General features: G+C 62.8%; 1 protein-coding gene across 1 annotated transcript in view; it reads left to right on the top strand.

Annotated features, from left to right (window-relative positions):
- The window catches only part of HSPG2 (heparan sulfate proteoglycan 2), a gene marked incomplete at both ends in the record, with an annotated part of 30,001 nt that extends 13,125 nt beyond the window's left edge, over window positions 1-16,876 (top strand). Inside the window, 51 exons of the mRNA XM_079545635.1 lie at window positions 433-613; window positions 782-841; window positions 1,000-1,122; window positions 1,204-1,344; window positions 1,434-1,576; window positions 1,659-1,794; window positions 1,898-2,043; window positions 2,121-2,259; window positions 2,345-2,505; window positions 2,655-2,793; window positions 2,916-3,067; window positions 3,225-3,363; window positions 3,709-3,860; window positions 4,358-4,496; window positions 4,581-4,732; window positions 4,819-4,957; window positions 5,038-5,189; window positions 5,276-5,414; window positions 5,495-5,646; window positions 5,734-5,872; window positions 5,960-6,111; window positions 6,188-6,326; window positions 6,415-6,558; window positions 6,632-6,766; window positions 7,336-7,517; window positions 7,594-7,786; window positions 7,884-8,063; window positions 8,884-9,144; window positions 9,216-9,396; window positions 9,477-9,574; window positions 10,342-10,608; window positions 10,688-10,800; window positions 10,883-11,030; window positions 11,098-11,214; window positions 11,453-11,537; window positions 11,615-11,759; window positions 11,830-11,929; window positions 12,007-12,116; window positions 12,194-12,302; window positions 12,400-12,498; window positions 13,269-13,490; window positions 14,033-14,265; window positions 14,341-14,518; window positions 14,659-14,781; window positions 14,854-14,907; window positions 15,010-15,088; window positions 15,610-15,688; window positions 15,775-15,836; window positions 15,913-15,996; window positions 16,062-16,165; window positions 16,713-16,876. Coding sequence (XP_079401761.1) covers window positions 433-613; window positions 782-841; window positions 1,000-1,122; window positions 1,204-1,344; window positions 1,434-1,576; window positions 1,659-1,794; window positions 1,898-2,043; window positions 2,121-2,259; window positions 2,345-2,505; window positions 2,655-2,793; window positions 2,916-3,067; window positions 3,225-3,363; window positions 3,709-3,860; window positions 4,358-4,496; window positions 4,581-4,732; window positions 4,819-4,957; window positions 5,038-5,189; window positions 5,276-5,414; window positions 5,495-5,646; window positions 5,734-5,872; window positions 5,960-6,111; window positions 6,188-6,326; window positions 6,415-6,558; window positions 6,632-6,766; window positions 7,336-7,517; window positions 7,594-7,786; window positions 7,884-8,063; window positions 8,884-9,144; window positions 9,216-9,396; window positions 9,477-9,574; window positions 10,342-10,608; window positions 10,688-10,800; window positions 10,883-11,030; window positions 11,098-11,214; window positions 11,453-11,537; window positions 11,615-11,759; window positions 11,830-11,929; window positions 12,007-12,116; window positions 12,194-12,302; window positions 12,400-12,498; window positions 13,269-13,490; window positions 14,033-14,265; window positions 14,341-14,518; window positions 14,659-14,781; window positions 14,854-14,907; window positions 15,010-15,088; window positions 15,610-15,688; window positions 15,775-15,836; window positions 15,913-15,996; window positions 16,062-16,165; window positions 16,713-16,876 — 7,164 coding nt within the window. The remainder of the gene's footprint in view (window positions 1-432; window positions 614-781; window positions 842-999; window positions 1,123-1,203; window positions 1,345-1,433; window positions 1,577-1,658; window positions 1,795-1,897; window positions 2,044-2,120; window positions 2,260-2,344; window positions 2,506-2,654; window positions 2,794-2,915; window positions 3,068-3,224; window positions 3,364-3,708; window positions 3,861-4,357; window positions 4,497-4,580; window positions 4,733-4,818; window positions 4,958-5,037; window positions 5,190-5,275; window positions 5,415-5,494; window positions 5,647-5,733; window positions 5,873-5,959; window positions 6,112-6,187; window positions 6,327-6,414; window positions 6,559-6,631; window positions 6,767-7,335; window positions 7,518-7,593; window positions 7,787-7,883; window positions 8,064-8,883; window positions 9,145-9,215; window positions 9,397-9,476; window positions 9,575-10,341; window positions 10,609-10,687; window positions 10,801-10,882; window positions 11,031-11,097; window positions 11,215-11,452; window positions 11,538-11,614; window positions 11,760-11,829; window positions 11,930-12,006; window positions 12,117-12,193; window positions 12,303-12,399; window positions 12,499-13,268; window positions 13,491-14,032; window positions 14,266-14,340; window positions 14,519-14,658; window positions 14,782-14,853; window positions 14,908-15,009; window positions 15,089-15,609; window positions 15,689-15,774; window positions 15,837-15,912; window positions 15,997-16,061; window positions 16,166-16,712) is intronic.
- Window positions 16,877-17,647: the final 771 nt, after the last annotated feature.

Here is a 17,647-nt window from a genome sequence, read left to right as displayed (position 1 = left end):
CTCCTGGGAGCTCAGTAGGTCTCAAAGAGAGTGCTCTCTGAATCATTCGGGAAATATGGGCACCCATGGGTGCTCTCTGGGTCTTTCAGGCCTTGTGAGTGCCCGCATCACCATACAGCTACCCTTAGGTATCAACATGGCCACAGTGACACATAGACACCACTGGGCACCTACCTGGACCCAGGGTTCAGGGACACCCTTGGGTGTCTCCCAGGCCATAAAGATCCCTATGCTCCCATGTGGCAGCATATGGCTCTCAGAGACACCTCTGGGTGTCCATCTGGGGGTTGGAAACACATTTAGCTGCCCATCTGTCCCCGTGTGTGTCCCCATAGTGCCATGCAGGGCACACAGACACCCCTGGGTGCCCATCCAACCGTGTGGGTCCTACAAGCACCCTTGGGTGCTTCCTCATTCCCTATCCTCCCCCAGTCCCCTGCCTACACCCTGGTGTGGACACGGCAGAACCACGGGACGCTGCCATCACGCGCCATGGACTTCAACGGCATCCTCACCATCCGCAACGTGCAGCCTGAGGACGCCGGTGTCTACGTGTGCACTGGCTCCAACATGCTGGACATGGACGAGGGCACAGCCACGCTCTACGTCCAGGGTGCGTTCCTCCCCCTCCCAAAGCCCTGAAGGGCACCTCCGAAAGGGCAGGGGCTGAGCAGTGGGAACCCCACGTGTCGTTTGGGTGAAAGCTCCTCCTGGAAAAGCTGGAACCCAGACACTGGGGTGACGGGCCCCACCAAACTTAAATCTGATCCTCCCCTTGCAGCCCCCTCAAAGACCCAGATGTATTATGGACCTGTTGAGTTTATGGAGGGGCACAGACCGGGTAAGTCACCGCAGGGGGACCCGTCTGGGGCCACGCACACCCCCTGCCTGCCGCATGCCAGGCTCCACCGCTTACCCCACACCACGCCGTTGCTCTGCTTTGTGCCACCCTCCGGAGGGCACCGGCGCACCCTGAGCCCCCGCCACATGTCACCACAGCTGCCACTGCCACCGCCCCCACTGCCAGTGTGGAGCCGGCGCAGCTGAGCGTGGCACTGGGGCAGCCTGCTGAGTTCCGCTGCGTTGCCACCGGCAGCCCTACGCCCACCCTCGAGTGGCTCGGTAGGTGCTCACCTCGCGTGGGAACGTGGGGACCGGGCTGGGGGATGCAGCGGGGGTGACGTGGTGCCCATGTCCCTGCAGGTGCGCTGCCACCACGAGCGGTTGTCCAGGGTGACACACTGCGGTTCAGTGCTGTCGAGCCGTCCGATGAGGGGCACTACGCATGCCGTGCACGCAGCAGCGCCGGGCAGGACATGGCACGGGGTTACCTTCGTGTGCAAGGTGAGCATTGCACCCCAGTGTCCCCAGCGTCCTTTGATGTCCTCGATGTCCGCATCTCGGTGCTGGCATTGAATGCGTGCTGCCCACAGGTGCCGATGAGCCAAGGGTGCAGGTTAGCCCGGAGCGGACGGAGGTGCAGGAGGGCTCAACAGTGAGGCTGTATTGCCGTGTGTCGGGGTCACCCACTGCCACCATCTCCTGGGAGAAGCAGGGTGGCTCTCTGCCACCTCAGGTGAGCTGGCTGCAGCACCCGGAGCTGCTCTGGGGCCTGGTGGCGTGCCCCAGGCATCGCTCACCCCGTCCCCACGCTGCAGTCCCGCTCTGAGCGCACTGACATCGCCACGCTGCTCATTCCCTCCATCACTGTCGCTGACGGTGGCATCTACCTCTGCGTGGGCACCAGTGCCGCTGGCACAGCTCGCGCCAGCATCGAGGTGGTGGTGGTGCCAGGTAAGGGTTGGGAATGCCGCTCTGGGGATGCCGCAGGGTTTGGGGGCAATTTTGGGGTGCCCTGGTTGCTTGCTGGTCCTACAGCCCACCTTGATTCCTGTAGGAGCTGCACCACCTGTGCGCATTGAATCCTCATCACCTTCTGTGACTGAGGGACAGACCCTGGACCTGGACTGTGTGGTGGCAGGATCTGGCCAGGTCACTGTCACCTGGTACAAGCGTGGAGGTTCCCTGCCTGCAGGCCACCAGGTAGGGCACAGGAAACAGAAGGCTGCCCCAAAAGCTGCCCTGTGTTCCTCTTTCTGACATTGATATGTCCCCACCAGGTATCAGGGTCCCGTCTCCGTGTCCCCCACGTCACCGTGGCTGATTCAGGCGAGTACGTGTGCCGGGCGAGCTCGGGGACCGGTGTCCGGGAGGCATCTGTCATCGTCACCGTTGTGTCCAGTTCTGGTTTGTCCTACGGTGAGGCTGGGCTCTGCATTGCAGGTGGCCACGGGTGGCCCCAGGTGTCATGTCATCATCTGGCCATCACTCTCTCCCCCTCCAGGACCACCGGCCTCAGGTGGCCAGGCTCCCGTCAGGATTGAGGCGTCCTCCTCCGCCGTGGCTGAAGGACAGACCCTGGACCTCAACTGTGTCATCGCCAGCCCCTCACAGGCTACTGTCACCTGGTACAAGCGCGGCGGGTCCCTGCCAGCCAGGCACCAGGTAAGGCATGTCAGAGAGTCTGTCTCTAAGGTGGGAAGGCTGGGGATTCATGTCCTTTGCAAGCTCTGTTATTACTGTGCAAGCCCAGGTGGCCCCATGGAAACCCCAGCAGCCCTATGCGAGCTCCAATGTCCCTCTGTCCCCTGCAGGTGTCTGGCTCCCGGCTGCGGCTGCTGCAGGTGACAGCAGCCGACTCAGGCGAGTACGTGTGCAGGGTGAGCAGCGGGGCCACCACTAGGGAAGCCAGCGTCATGGTGACAATCCAGCCCAGCGGGGCTGGCTCCTACCGTGAGTGGGGCTGGGGGTGGCACTGCCCACAGGCCGTCCCCATGTGCTGCGGCACCGAGCCGGCTCGTGTGCCAGTGGGGCTCAGCCGTGACACAGTGTCACCCTCCTGTCTCTGTCCCCAGCCTCAGGTGGCACAACGCCGCTGCGCATTGAGTCCTCATCCTCCACTGTTACTGAGGGACAGACCCTGGACCTCAACTGTGTCATTGCCAACTCTGCACAAGCCACTGTCACCTGGTACAAGCGTGGCGGGTCCCTGCCGGCCAGGCACCAGGTAGGGGATGCACAGGGGCCTGTCCTCAGGGTGTGATGGGTGGGTTTGACCCGTCATCCCATGCAAGCCCAGGTGATCCCATGCAAGGCCAGGTGTCCCCATGCGAGCCCAAACAGCCCCACATGGAGTTCAGTGTACCCTTGTCCCCTCCCCACAGGTGTCTGGCTCCCGGCTGCGGCTGCTGCAGGTGACAGCGGCCGACTCAGGCGAGTACGTGTGCAGGGTGAGCAGCGGGGCCACCACTAGGGAAGCCAGCGTCATGGTGACAATCCAGTCCAGCGGGGCCGACTCCTACCGTGAGTGGGGTCGGAGTAGGAACAGGGTGTGGGTGGGTGACACTCCCTGGAGCTGCCACCTGTGTGCGTACTCATTCTGGGTTCACTGTTACTGGGTCCCACCTCGTAGCAGCTTTTGGGGACAGCCCTGTAGGCACACCTGTAGGGGTGCAGAGCTGCCATGCAGCCATGCAGAAAGCACCCAGCAGAGAGGGATGGAGCTGAACACCCGCTGTGTCCTCAGCAGCTGGGGGCATGGCACAGTCTGGGTCCTGCTTCTGGTGTCTTCCCAGGATCCCGATGCCCCTAGGTGGGACACGTGGTGGTGCACTATGCTGTCTCTAACTCTTCCATCTCGGTTCCCAGCCCCAGGGGGCACAACGCCACTGCGCATCGAGTCCTCATCCTCCACTGTCACCGAGGGACAGACCCTGGACCTCAACTGCGTCATTGCCAGCCCTGCACAAGCCACTGTCACCTGGTATAAGCGTGGCGGGTCCCTGCCGGCCAGGCACCAGGTAGGGGATGCAGAGTGGACTGTCCCTAAGGTAGTGAAGGTTGGGGTTGATCTATGGCCCTGTGCAAGGCCATATGGTTATGTGCAAGCCTAGATGTCCCTAGGCAAACCCAAATGTCCCCATGCAAGTGCAGATGTCCTCAGGCAAAACCTGTGCAAGCCCTGTGCAAGCTTGATTGGTCCTGTCAAAGCAGAAATGGCATTTGTGCAAACCCAAATGTTCCCACATAATCTCAGGTGGCACCATGCAATGCCACATGTCCCCATGCAAGCCCAGTTGGCATCCAGGCAGTTTCAAGTGGCCACATGCGTGCATTGTCCTATGCTAGATCAAATGGCACTTGAGCAAGCCCACATGTCCCATGCAAGCTCTCCTGGCTCCATGCAGGCCCAGATGTCTCCTTGCAAAGCAAAAGCCCCTGTGCAAGCCTGCAAGTCCCTGTGCAAGTCCCAGCAGTCCCACATAGGCTCCAGTAACCCCCTGTCCCCTCCCCACAGGTGTCTGGCTCCCGGCTGAGGCTGCTGCAGGTAACAGCGGCCGACTCAGGCGAGTATGTGTGCAGGGTGAGCAGCGGGGCCACCACCAAGGAAGCCAGCGTCATGGTGACAATCCAGCCCAGCGGGGCCGGCTCCTACCGTGAGTGGGGACTGGAAAGGGATGGGGACATGGGACCACGTACTACATGTCTCCATGGGGTGACTGTGCTGCTGTCATCCTCAGCCTCTGGTGTCACGCCCCCGGTGCGCATTGAGTCCTCGTCATCCTCTGTGTCTGAGGGACAGACTCTGGACCTTGACTGCATCGTGGCCAGCCAGGGCCAGGCCACCGTCACCTGGTACAAGCGTGGTGGGTCTCTGCCAGCCAAGCACCAGGTAGGTAGAAATGTCAGGGGAGCGTTTTGAGGCAGAAAGAAGGGTTTTGGGGTGTCGGGGTGTTCACCTGATGTGTGTTCTCCCAGGTGTCGGGCACCCGCCTGCGCATCCCCCAGGTGTCAGCGGGCGATTCGGGCGAGTACGTGTGCCGGGTGACCACAGGCGGCATCACACATGAGACATCCCTCATCGTCACCATCCAGACTGGTGCTGGCTCCTCATATGGTACTGGGAATGGGGACTGGGAGGGGACACAGGGGTGTGACTGAGGGGTGGCTGCACCCACTGACCTCGCCGCTCCCCAGCTGTGGGCGTCACACCACCTGTGAGGATCGAGACTTCGTCCGCCTCCGTCACTGAGGGACAGACCCTGGACCTCAACTGCATGGTGGCTGGGCAGGGCCACCCCCAAGTCACCTGGTACCGGCGTGGTGGGGCTCTGCCCCCCAACAGCCAGGTGGGATGCAAGGAGCTGGTGTCACTTAGACACCCTGCGCTGTCACTGCTCGCTGGCACTGACGTGTCCCCGCTGTGTCCAAACAGGTGTCAGGCACCCACCTGCGCCTCACCCAGGTGTCAGTGGCTGATTCGGGCGAGTACGTGTGCCGGGTCACCCTGGGGACTGCCACACAGGAGGCTTCTGTCATCGTCACTGTGCCCAGCAGTGCTGGCACCTACTACTGTGAGTGCGAGCGAGAGTGCAGCGCCTGGGGACAGACGTGTGCCGCCACAGTGCTGAATGCCCCCATTTCCTGTCCCCAGCCCCTGGAGCCTCCCAGCCTGTGCGCATTGAGTCCTCGTCCTCCGCCATCGCCGAGGGACAGACCCTCGACCTCAACTGTGTGGTGGCAGGATCTGGTCCCACTACTGTCACCTGGTACAAGCGTGGTGGTTCCCTGCCTGCCGGCCACCAGGTAGGGCATGGGGAATGGGGGTCACCCCAAAATCCTGCCCTGTCCCCCACTCTTTGGTCGTGACACGTCCCATTGTGTGCCCAACAGGTGTCAGGCACCCGCCTGCGCATCCCCCAGGTGTCGGCGGCCGATTCGGGCGAATACGTGTGCCGGGTGACCACAGGCGGTGTCACGCAGGAGACGTCCCTCGTTGTCACCATTGATGATGATGCCGGCCCCTCCCACTGTGAGTACCACTCTGTGGAGGGGGACACGGGGACCGTGCTGATCCCTGGTGCTGGGAGGGACCTTACACTTAACTCTGCCCATGCAGCTTCCAGCGTCACGCCACCTATCCGCATTGAGTCCTCAGCATCCTCTGTCACCGAGGGACAGACCCTGGACCTTGACTGTGTGGTGGCTGGCCAGGGCCAGGCCACCTTCACCTGGTACAAGCGTGGCGGGTCCCTCCCAGCCAAGCACCAGGTAGGTGGGGATGTGGCAGGGCAGAGGCTGGTGGCCCCGCATGTCCAGCTGATGCCACCCCCTGCATCCCCTGCAGATGTCGGGGTCCCGCCTGAGGCTCTCACAGCTCTCCGTGGCCGATTCGGGCGAGTACGTGTGCCGGGCAGACCTGGGCAGCACCTCCCGTGAGGCCACCATCATTGTCACCGTTACCTCACGCGACAGCTCCAGCTACCGTGAGTGCAGCTGCAGGGCAGAGAGGAGCACCGGTGCCAGGGGCAGCGCGGGTGACCTCGGTGGCTTCCCTGTCCCTTGTCCCCGCAGGCCTGCAGAGCCCCATCATCTCCATCGACCCGCACAGCATGGCCGTGGCCCCGGGCGAGGACGCCACCTTTAAGTGCCGCATCCACGATGGTGCTCGGCCCATCAACGTCACCTGGCGGATGGGACCTGGCCAACACCTCCAAGGTACAGCGGTCCCTCGGGTGGCCCCAGCATGGTCCCCGTGGTGGCCCAGGTACTGATCCTTTTCCTTGCTCAGACAACGTGAAGATCAGTGCCAACGGTTCTGTCATCTCCATCACTGGTGCCCATGTGGGCAACCAGGGTGCGTACCACTGTGTGGCCTCCAACCGCTTTGGTGTTGCCAGCAGCGTTGTCAACCTCCTGGTGCAAGGTACAAGTTGCCTGGGTGTCCCCATCTCTGTCCTCACTTCCTGCTCGTTCTCCACATTCTCTTAGCGTGATGGTGTCCCCATCCTTGTCCCCATATTGTTGTCCCCCATATGCTCCAGATGCCCCCGGGATGTTTGTGGTGTCTCCATCCCCATTCTAATGTCTTTATCCTTGTGCTGATGTCTTCTGTTTGCTACAGGCACCCCTGGGGTGGTGGTGTCCCCATCCCCTTGTGGCCTTGGTGCCCGAAGGGTGGTAGTGATGCTGTCCCTGTCCCTTTGGAATGTTCTCCAGATGCTTCTGGGGTGGTGGTGTCCAGATGCCTGTGCTGACATCCTTATCAAGCTTGTGGTGCCTCTGGGGTGGTGGTGTCCATGTCCCTATGCAGATATCTTCCAGGTGCCCCTGGGGTGCCTTTACCTCCATCTGCGTCCCTGTGATGTCCTCCATGTGCTCTAGCTGCCTCTGGAGTAGCAGTGTCCCCACGGCCATGCTGATGTCCTCCAGGTGCCCCTCAGGCGATGATGTCCCCATGCCCATCCCCACACTGACACCTTCCCCATTCTCCAGGTGCCCCCACAGTGTCAGTGATGCCACCAGGCCCTGTGACGGTGACGGAGGGCAAATCTCTCAGCCTGGAGTGCCTGGGCCGGGGTGAGCCACGGCCACTGGTGCGCTGGAGCCGACTGGGCTCACGGCAGAAGGTGGAGCACCAGACACTGCTGCACATGGACAGCCAGGCCGTGCTGCAGGTGAGGGGGGCATCCTGGGGTACTGTGTACTTCCGGATGTGTTAGGTGCTCACTACCCACTCTTTCCCCTTGCCAGTTCTCACCAGCCAAACCAGAGCACGCCGGGACCTACATCTGCACAGCACAGAGTGCTCTGGGATCGGCACAAGCTCGCGTAGACGTCAGCGTGGAGACGGCACAGAGGCACCCTGGGGCCCCCAGGGTCACCGCACCACCCACCATCACAGTGGTGGCTGGGGACACCGCCACGCTGCACTGCTCGGCCACAGGTGCGGGATGGGGACAGCCTCCATGGGCACCTGCCTGGACCCCCTGCCCCGGGTGACATGGGGTGACATGGGGTGACATGGGGTGACATGCCCACAGGCGAACCAGAGCCCAGGATCGAGTGGTCGAAGCTGCGGGCACCGCTGCCCTGGCAGCACCGTGTGGTGAATGGCACCCTGGTGATCCCCCGTGTGGCGCAGCAGGACTCGGGCCAGTACATCTGCAATGCCAGCAGCCCCGCCGGCTTCACTGAGGTCTTCGTCACCCTGGATGTGGAGAGTAAGGGGCTGTGGTTGGTGCAGCACGGGTCCACCTCCATCACCCACCCACACTTTGCTGCTCTCCCTGCATCTGTCTGTCCATCCCTTCCCGATCTGCTCATGTCCTTCCCCTTCACTTCTCACACTCCTCTCACTGAGCACTCTCCATCCTCACTTGTCCATCTCAGCATTCGTTGTCTTCTCCAGTTCTTTATGGACACCTTCACCCATCTCTTCCCCCTGGATGTTTTCCATTGCCTTGTCCATGTCTGCACTCATCATCTCACCATCTGTGCTCACACTCCTCTCCATCCGCTGTTCACAAATCCACCTGTTTCTTGTCCGTCCCAGCACTCATCCCTGCATACAGCTCTTTCTGCTTCTCTTCCATCCCTCCACAACTCATCCGTCCTGGCACTCAGCCATGTGTACATCCATCTCTGCTCACATCCGTATTTTCCTCGTGGATCCATCCTTTAACTCTCATCTGCACAGTTTTCTTTCGCTGCTCACTACTCCACCCGTTTTTCACCCAGCCATCGCGTATCCGGCTCAGCTGGCGCTCTGTCCGTCCCTTTGTCTTGGACATGTCTGTAACACAGCCATCCAGGTGCTCATCCCCACACGCATCCACCTTCCCCCACGTCCATTCCTCGGAGATCAATCCACTTCTCGTCCTTCCCTGCTCTTTTCTCCCTCAGTCCCTTCCTCTCGGACTCATCTATCTCTCACCCACCCCAGCACTGCTCCATCTCCCCCCCACCCACACTTTCCGTGCCCCATGAACGCCTTCGTCCCCCATCCTGCTCTCACATTGTGCTGACGGCTCCGTCCCACAGCCCCGCCGTATGCCACCAGCTTACCAGAGGACAGCGCGGTGCACGCGGGCGACACGGTGCAGCTGCAGTGCCTGGCCCACGGCACCCCGCCGCTGCTCTACACTTGGGACAAGCTTAACAGCAGCCTGTCCCCCCGCGCCGTGCCCCGTGCCGGCCTCCTGCGCATCAGCCCCGTGCTGCCCACCGACGCTGGCACCTACCGCTGCATGGTCACCAACCGTGTGGGCAGAGCCGAGACCTTCGCCCGTGTCACCGTGCACGGTGAGTGCCGCTGCCCCGCACCGCACTGGGGCTGCCCGCCATGCCCGGTGTCACCTTCACATCCCACACAGGTGACGGCGGTGGTGACGGCGGTGCCCTGGCCGTGCGGGTGACGCCGGGAAGCCTGGTGAGAGGGGTGGGCAGCATGGCTGAGTTCGCCTGCAGCGCGTCAGACCCGCAGGCACGGCTGGAGTGGCTGAAGGACGGCGGGGAGCTGCCCCCCCGGCACAGCGTGCGGGACGGGGTGCTGCGGTAAGGCGGGCAGGGCGGTGTGGGGGGCGGGCAGCGTCCCGGGGGTCCCGCAACTGTGTGTGTCCCCTGTGTTCCTGCAGGATCCCAGAGCTGGCACAAGGGGCGCAGGGGGTGTACGTGTGCCGGGCCAGCGCTCCGGGTGGGCAGGCGGAGGACAGGGCCACGCTCACTGTGCAGGGTAGGAGCACGCTGATTGACACTGCAAACAGCAGCGCCTCACTGCCCCTGAGCTCTGCTGCACCCACAGGCATCTGCCGACCCCAGCCCCGTATACTCCTCCTCATTGCCTTCAACTCATGGGCGCTTGCTGAGCCTGCCTGCTCTTCCCACGGGCTCGCTGGTACCCTCATCACCCCATGCCCCTGGGTACCATTTTTTTCTCCCTGTAGGCACCCCAGTCCCTCCCCATGCCTCTGAGCATTTTGGTATCCCTTATTTTCCCCTCAGATATCCTGGTACACCCAATTTCTCCCCATGCTCTGCAGCAGCCTGGTTCCCCCATCTCTGCATGCCTACAGGCACCACAGTATTCCTGTTTCTTCCCATGCCTATAGTCACCCCAACACTCGCCTATTTCTTCCCATTCCCCTTAGTGCCCTGCTACCCTCTGATCTCTCACTGTTGCCCTCAGGCACCCCGGTGCTCCCCATCTCCTCCCATCCATGTGCACCTTGGTACCCCTTGTCTCTCCCGTGGACATCTATGGGCACCCCAATGCCCCCTGTTTCTCCCCATGCACTCTGGTACCTCCCCTATTTCCCCATATCCACGGGTACCCCAAAACTCCTCATCTCCCTATACCCATGGGCACTCTGTTTCTTCCCACCTCTCTCCATGGGCACCCCGGTACCCCCACTCTCTCACTTTGCTGGTTGCCTCCCCAAATCCCACAATGCCTCCTGTTGCCCGGGGTCACCCCTAAATCATCCCATCTCCCCCCCCAAGCTCTGCCCAGGGCCCTGATTAACATCCGGACGGCAGTACAGACGGTGCTGGCAGGCACGGAGGTGGAGTTGGAGTGCCTAGGGCTCGGCGAACCACAGCCACACGTCACCTGGAGCAAAGTGGGGGGCCGGATCCGCCCGGGGGTGCTGGTTCGTGCCGGCACCCTGACCATTGAGCGGGTGGAGCGGGCGGATGCAGGGCAGTACCGCTGCACCGCTACCAATTCTGTGGGCACCGTGCAGTCCCACGTCATCCTTCACGTGCAGGGTGAGTGCAGATGGGGACATGGTGTGGGGAGGGCGTCCCCGACCCCCACGTGAGGGGTGACAGCTCTGTTTGTCCACAGCCGCCCCACACATTGCCGGGCAGCCGGAGGTGAAGGAGGTGTCGGTGGGCTCGGCAGCCGTCCTGCCCTGCTTGGCATCTGGCTTCCCCGTGCCGGAGATCAGCTGGAGCAAGGTGAGCAGGGATGCGGGGACACGAGGCTGTGCGAAGGCAGGGATGGGTGCCCTATGGGTGCTGACCCCTGCTGTCCTCACAGCTGGAGGGGGAGCTGCCGGAAGGCGCGCGGGTGGAGGGCACCGCTCTGACGCTGCCGGCTGTGCGCCTTGAGGATGCTGGCGTCTATGCCTGTGCTGCCAGCAACCGCCGCGGCCAGGAGACAGCCTTCTACGTGCTGAAGGTGCGAGGTGAGTACTGGACAGACGGGCCGGGGGGCTGGCATCCCTGTCCGTGCTGAGCCCCGTGTCCCCGCAGAGCGCCTGGTGCCCTACTTCACGCAGACGCCCCGCTCCTTCCTGCCGCTGCCCACCATCAAGGATGCCTACAAGACCTTTGAGATCCAGATCACCTTCCGGCCTGATGCTGCCGATGGTGAGCACCATGGGGGCCCCTCGGCCCCCTGAGCCCAACTGTGCCACACAGGCCTGCTCTCATTCCTTCTCTCTCCTCCTCCGTCTGTCCGTCCTCCTTTCCATCTCTCTCCTTCCTTTAGCTCTCATCCTGTACTCAGGTGAGCGCCCACCCCAGGGACCTTTGCTCTCCCTGCTCCCTGGGGTGCGTCTGGGCTGCCCCACGCTGCGGCCGTGCTCACCCCTCTGTGTCCCCATAGGGATGCTCCTCTACAATGGGCAGCGCAAGAGCAGCGGCGCCGATTTTATTTCCTTTGGGCTGGTGGGCGGGCGGCCCGAGTTCAGGTGAGAGCACGGGAAAGTACTGCCAGCTGGAGGGGCAGCCCCCCCCTCACCCTGTATATCTCCCCATTTGATGGTAGGTTCGATGCTGGCTCTGGCATGGCCACCATTCGGGACCCGACACCGCTGCGCCTGGGCAAGTACCACACCGTGCGCCTCTTCCGTAACCTGACACGAGGCTCACTGCAGGTGGACGGGCAGCCCCCTGTTAACGGGACTTCACAGGTAGGGGTGTGGGCACCCCACAGCTGTGGGAGGATTTGGGGCGGCTGTGCTCACCCCCCTGTGCCTACAGGGCAAATTCCAAGGGCTGGACCTGAATGAGGAGCTGTACCTCGGTGGGTACCCTGATTACACCGTCGTGGCCAAGACAGGGCTGAGCCGTGGCTTTGTGGGTATGCAGTGGGACAGTGGGTGCTGGGGGCCGGCACTCAGGGTGGGGCTGAGTGTGTCGCCTTGCTGTGTCCCACAGGCTGCGTGCGCCAGCTGCGCATCCAGAACGAGGAGGTGGCCTTTGGGGAGCTGGACCTGCCGGCACACGGCGTCTCCAACTGTCCCACGTGCCAGGACCATCCCTGCCAGGTGAGGTCGGGGATGACGCGTGCTGTCCCCTTCCACTGGTCCCATTCCTGGTGCTTACGTGTGTCTCCAACCCACAGAATGGCGGCATCTGCGAGGACGCTGAGAGCAGCACCTACATCTGCCGTTGTCCCCAAGGCTTCACTGGCAGCAACTGCGAGTACTCACAGGCCCTGCATTGCCACCCAGGTGGGTGCCCTTGCCACAGGGGCGTCACCTGCTGCCCTCTGGGTGTGGGGATCCCCAGTGCTCATCTCCTGTCTCTGTCCCCTCTGTCCCTCTGCAGAGGCGTGCGGGCCTGACGCCACCTGCATCAGCCGGCCAGATGGGCAGGGCTACAGCTGCCGCTGCCACCTGGGCAAGATGGGGGAGAGGTGCACTGAAGGTGGGCACAGACAGGGGTGGAGCACCGGGTGGGGATAGTGCCAGGGACAGGGGTGCGGGGCTGGGACTCTCCTGGGGATGTGCATGGGCATGGGACCATCCTGGGGACAGGGGCACGGGGGGTAGGAGGACCTCTTTGAGGACACAGACATGGAAACGGGGATAACGATGATTCTGGGGACAAGGGCAATGGGCTGGAACCCCCTGGGAACACAGGTATAGAGGATGGGGATGACACTAGGGGCTCAAGCATTGGAGTGGGGATGACACAGCTCTGACTGCCCTGGGTACAGAGGCATGGGGCTGGGGGCAACCCTGGAGACAGGGATGTGGGATGGAGTGACCCTGGAGACGGGCATGGGGATGGGACAACCTTGAGGGCGCAGGCATGCATGGAGATGGCTCTGAGGACACAGGCATGGGGATGAGACCCCCCTGTGAGCATGGATGTGGGGCTGGGACCACTCTGGGGACATGAGCATGGATCTAGTCTGCAGCAGGAACATGGAGATGGAAAGGACCCTGGGGACACGGGCAGGGGGTTGGGACAAAACTGGGGAAACAGGCGGGATGGAGACAGAGAACTAGTTGCCGCTTGGGGATGTGGTCATCATGGATCCAGTGGGGATGGGGAATTGGAGACCACCTTGGGGACACAGAAATGGGGCTAGGTACCACCATGGGAGATGGGGATGGTGGAGTCAGGGCCTGAAGTACCAGCCAGGGGAGGGGGGCACCGTCAGGACAGGTGCTGAGATGTGAGTGCTGCAGGGGAGGCAGTGAGCGTGCCATCCTTCGATGAGGCGGGCGCCTTCGTCTCATACCCACCCCTGACCAACGTGCACCATGAGCTGCGAGTGGAGGCCGAGTTCCTGCCACGTGCACCGGACGGACTGCTGCTCTTCAGTGCTGGCAAAGCCTCCCCAGTTGAGGACTTTGTCGCCCTCGCCATGGTCAGCGGCCACCTCGAGTTCCATTATGAGCTGGGCTCAGGTAGGCTGGCATGGCACAGCGGGGCCTGGTGTCACCGAGAGAGCTCTGGTGTTACCATGTGGGTTGCTGACTTGGCCAGGGTGGCCTGGCATCACTGGGGTTCCCAAGCACTATGGGATCCCTGCATGTCAGTGGAGTCCCCAGACATCATTGGGGTCCCCAGGCATCATTGATGTCACTGAGGATCCCAAGCATTGCTGCCCTCCCCCTCTTCCCTAGCATCAGTTGGGGTTTCTTGGTGTCACTCAGGTCCCCAGGCACTGCCAGATTCTCCAAATGTCACAAAAGAACTTTAGCATATCCGGGGTGCCCCGGCATCTATCTGGCCCCTGGGAGCTGTCAGCATTTCTGGGCACTATTGGGTTTCCTGATGTCTGTCGAGTATCCTGACACAATTGGGGTCTCTGAGAACCACAAGGGTCCCAGCATATTCTTGGAGTTCCCAAGCATCACCCAGGGCATCACTCAGGTCCCCAAGGAGTCCTGGTGCCCCCAGACTTCCCTGGGGGTGATGGCAGTGCTGAGTCATGGCATCACTGCAGGCACAGCGGTGCTGCGGAGCGTCGAGCCGGTGGCACTGGGCCGCTGGCACCGGGTGACAGCTGAGCGGTTGCACAAGGATGGGACAATGACGGTGGACGGCAGCGCCCCGGTGCAGCGCTCCTCACCTGGCAAGAGCCAGGGGCTCAACCTGCACAGCCCTCTCTACCTTGGAGGAGTGGAGCCCCCCCTGCGGCCCCCCACCAACGCCTCGTTCCAAGGGTGCATTGGCGAGGTGAGCCCCCCGCGCATTGGAGCGGGGTGCCCCAGGTGCAGGGTGCCCTGGCTTAAACCCCTGTGTCTGGCGCAGGTCTCTATCAATGGGAAGAAGGTGGATCTGTCGTACAGCTTCCTGCGCAGCCGGGGCGTGGGGCAGTGTGGGCAGAGCTCGCCCTGCCTGCACGCACCCTGCCTGCACGGGGGCCGCTGCCTGCCCCTGTCTGCTGGCAGCCCTCCCTTCCGCTGCCTCTGCACCCCTGGCTTCAGCGGTGAGTGCCGTGGGGCTGGCTGTGTGTGTGCTGCGTCGCCTGGTGTGTGCGCAGTGTGCTGTGCTGCGCGCGCAAGCGGGTGCAGGAGGTGCCGAGACCCTGCGTGCCCGTGTCACCATGTGCCACCACCGTGTCCCCAGGGCCGCGCTGCGAGCGGGTGGCCGACCGCTGCCTGGAGCACAACCCCTGCCTGCACGGCGGCACCTGCAAGGACAACGGCTGCGTCTGCCCCGAGGGCTATGGCGGCCCCTACTGCCAGCACGGTGAGCTGGGGGTGCGGGGACACGGGGACATGTGGGGATGAGCCACGGTCCCCATCGCCCTCTCGCCCGCAGGCGCGGAGCTGTCAGAGCTGGACCAGGACTGGCAGGAGGGCAGCGGTGGCAGCGGTACGCTCCCCTGGGGGCCATGCACCCGTTTTCCCCTTTTTGCACCCAAACCTGCTGCTGGGGATGTGCTCAGCGGTGCCTCCTCTCCCCATCTCCCTGCAGACACGCCTGGGCAGTTCAGCGCCGTGTTCAGTGACGGCTCCTACCTGGCCCTGCCCGGCCACCTCTTCCCCGTGGGTGAGTGACAGCAGGAACCGGGACCCTCATGGCATTGCACCCATCATAGTGTTGCACCTCTTCACACTGCATTGCACCTTCCCCCTGGCACTGCGCCCCTTTCCTGCAGCACTGCACCCGTTGCTGCATTGGACCTTTCTCCTGGTGCTGCATCCACTGCAGCATTGCATCCTTTCCAGCATGCTTTGCCCTGGCCACCACGTTGCCACAGTCACAGCATTGCACCTTTCCCGTGGTGTTGCACCCTTCAAGGCTGCTGCACTTGCACCCATTATGGTGCTGCATCCCTTCCTGCAGCATCATCGTAACTTAGCACCCCTCCTGCTGTGTGGCACCCCTTGCATTCTTGCACCCACTGTGCTGTTGTATCTTACTGCATCCTTGTACCCAGCGCGTTCTTGTTTCCGTTGCATTCATGCGCCCATTGCATTCTACCTGCTGCATTCTTGAACCCATTGCATTTCTGCACCCATGGTGTTGCCCTGTCCCAGGCTCTGCACCTATGCCCTGCCCCTCTCGTTGCAGCGCACCTGATTTGCAAGACACCATTGAACTGGAGCTGAGGACAAGCAGCACTGAGGGGCTGCTGCTGTGGCACGGGGCGGTGAGCGGGGACACGGCCAGGGCATCCAGCCCTGGGTAGGGGACGGGGTTGTCCCCATCCCACTCACAGCCCCAATGTGCCCACAGGAGAGTGGCAAAGCCAAAGACTTCGTGGGGCTGGGTTTGAAGGATGGGCACCTGGTGTTCAGGTGAGGGGGGACACCTTTGTCCCTTGGGGCCCCACACCACCCATTCGTCCCCATGCTCAGCCCCGTGTCCCCACAGCTACCAGCTGGGCAGCGGCGAGGCCACCATCGTCTCCGAAGACCCTGTCAATGATGGCGAGTGGCACCACGTGATGGCGGCCAGGTGGGGTCAGGACACAACGGTGTGGGGGTTGGGGTTGGGACGTGGGTGCTGATGCTGCCCCATAGGCAGGGCCGGCGTGGGTGGCTGCAGGTGGACGGGGAGGAGCCGGTGTTTGGAGAGTCCCCAGGAACCAACATCATGGCCAACACCCAGGGCAGCGTCTACATCGGTATGGAGATGTGGAGGGTGGGGGCACAGGGTGTGGGGTGGGACGTGGGACATGGCAGGGGGCACAGTAGAGACGGGACAGGAAGTGGTGGGACATAATGGAGTATGGTGGAGGGAGGACATAGGAGACTGTATGGGGTAGAACATGGTGTGGGTGCAGGATGGGACACAGGGCAGAGGATGCTGCAAAGTATGGGACACGATGGGACACAAAACACGGAATGGGACACCAGGGGATGTGGATGAGGGATGGGACATGATGAGGTATATGGGAGTGATGGGACAGGACACAAATTGATGCCAGATTGTACGTGGTGTGGCATGGAATGGGACACGGGACGTGGCATGGGGTGGGACATGGGAGGGGACGTACAATGAGACACGATGTGGGACACGGGATAGGACAAGAGAGGGGACAGGGAAAGGGGACATATGGTGCTGGGATGCAGCATGGCACTTGGGACAGGACACGGGAAGCAGACCTGTGTGAGGACCGTGGGGTGCTGCGTCCCCATGTTCCCACACTCACGTATCCCCCCCTCCTGCAGGCGGTGCCCCAGACCCCCGCAGCCTCACAGCCGGCAAGTTCCTCTCCGGCGTGTCGGGATGTGTGCGGGGCCTGGTGCTGGCACCCGCAGGGACCCCCCGGCACCCCATTGACCTGCGGCACGGCGCGGTGGGGGGCTCTGCCGTCGCCCCCTGCCCCTCCTAGCCCCCCTCTTACCCCCACACAGCCTGGGGGACGAGTTTTGTCGGGTTTATTATTATTTTTCCAAAAAGCCACGAGAAAACGGTGCTTCGCTGCCTTGGGATGGCTCCGGGGGGGCCGGGACCCCACAGGAATGTTTACACCCCCCCCCCTCCCCACTCCCGACCCAAGCCACACTGGGGCGGCCGGGCCGCTCGGGTGCCTCCTGGGGTGGCACCTGAGTGGGGGGCACAAGGGACAATCGTGGGTGTTGGCGGGGACAGCGGGCCCCCCCAGCCCCCCTGTGCTGGGACACCCATTAAAGGAGAGAGAACGAGTGTGGGGGCCGTGTGTGGGTCTGCGCCTGGGGCTGTCATCTGAAATCCAGGAAGAACGAGGGCACAGAGCTCCACGTGGAACCGGGGGCTCTGTGGGGGAGGAGAGGGGGAAGCCGGTGCTTTGGGTGGGGCACGGAGGTGTGGGTCTGGAAAGGGAGCACGGGGGGGTGCGGGCATGGGGTTGAATACGTGGGGGAGCCTGGAGCAGATGCTTACGGAGGGGGGATGTATGGATCCGCGGGACTGATACGGGGGGATCGCGGGTGCAGCTATGGGGACCCGGGACAAGTGGATGAAGGAGCACGGGGGAGGGGTGGGACGCAGGATCTCGGGGGGACCGGACGCGGATATGAAGGTGTGAGGGGTACGGATACAGGGCTGCGGAGGGATTGGGTGCGGAGGAGGTTGGGCATGGGGTCCGAGGAAGTATGGAGGCGGCTGCGGGGCCCTGAGGGCG

The sequence above is a fragment of the Tetrao urogallus genome (assembly GCF_951394365.1).
Source record: "Tetrao urogallus genome assembly, chromosome: 21".
NCBI lineage: Eukaryota > Metazoa > Chordata > Aves > Galliformes > Phasianidae > Tetrao > Tetrao urogallus.
Note: the sequence above shows the minus strand (reverse complement) of the source record. Positions and strands in the feature narration are given on the sequence as shown.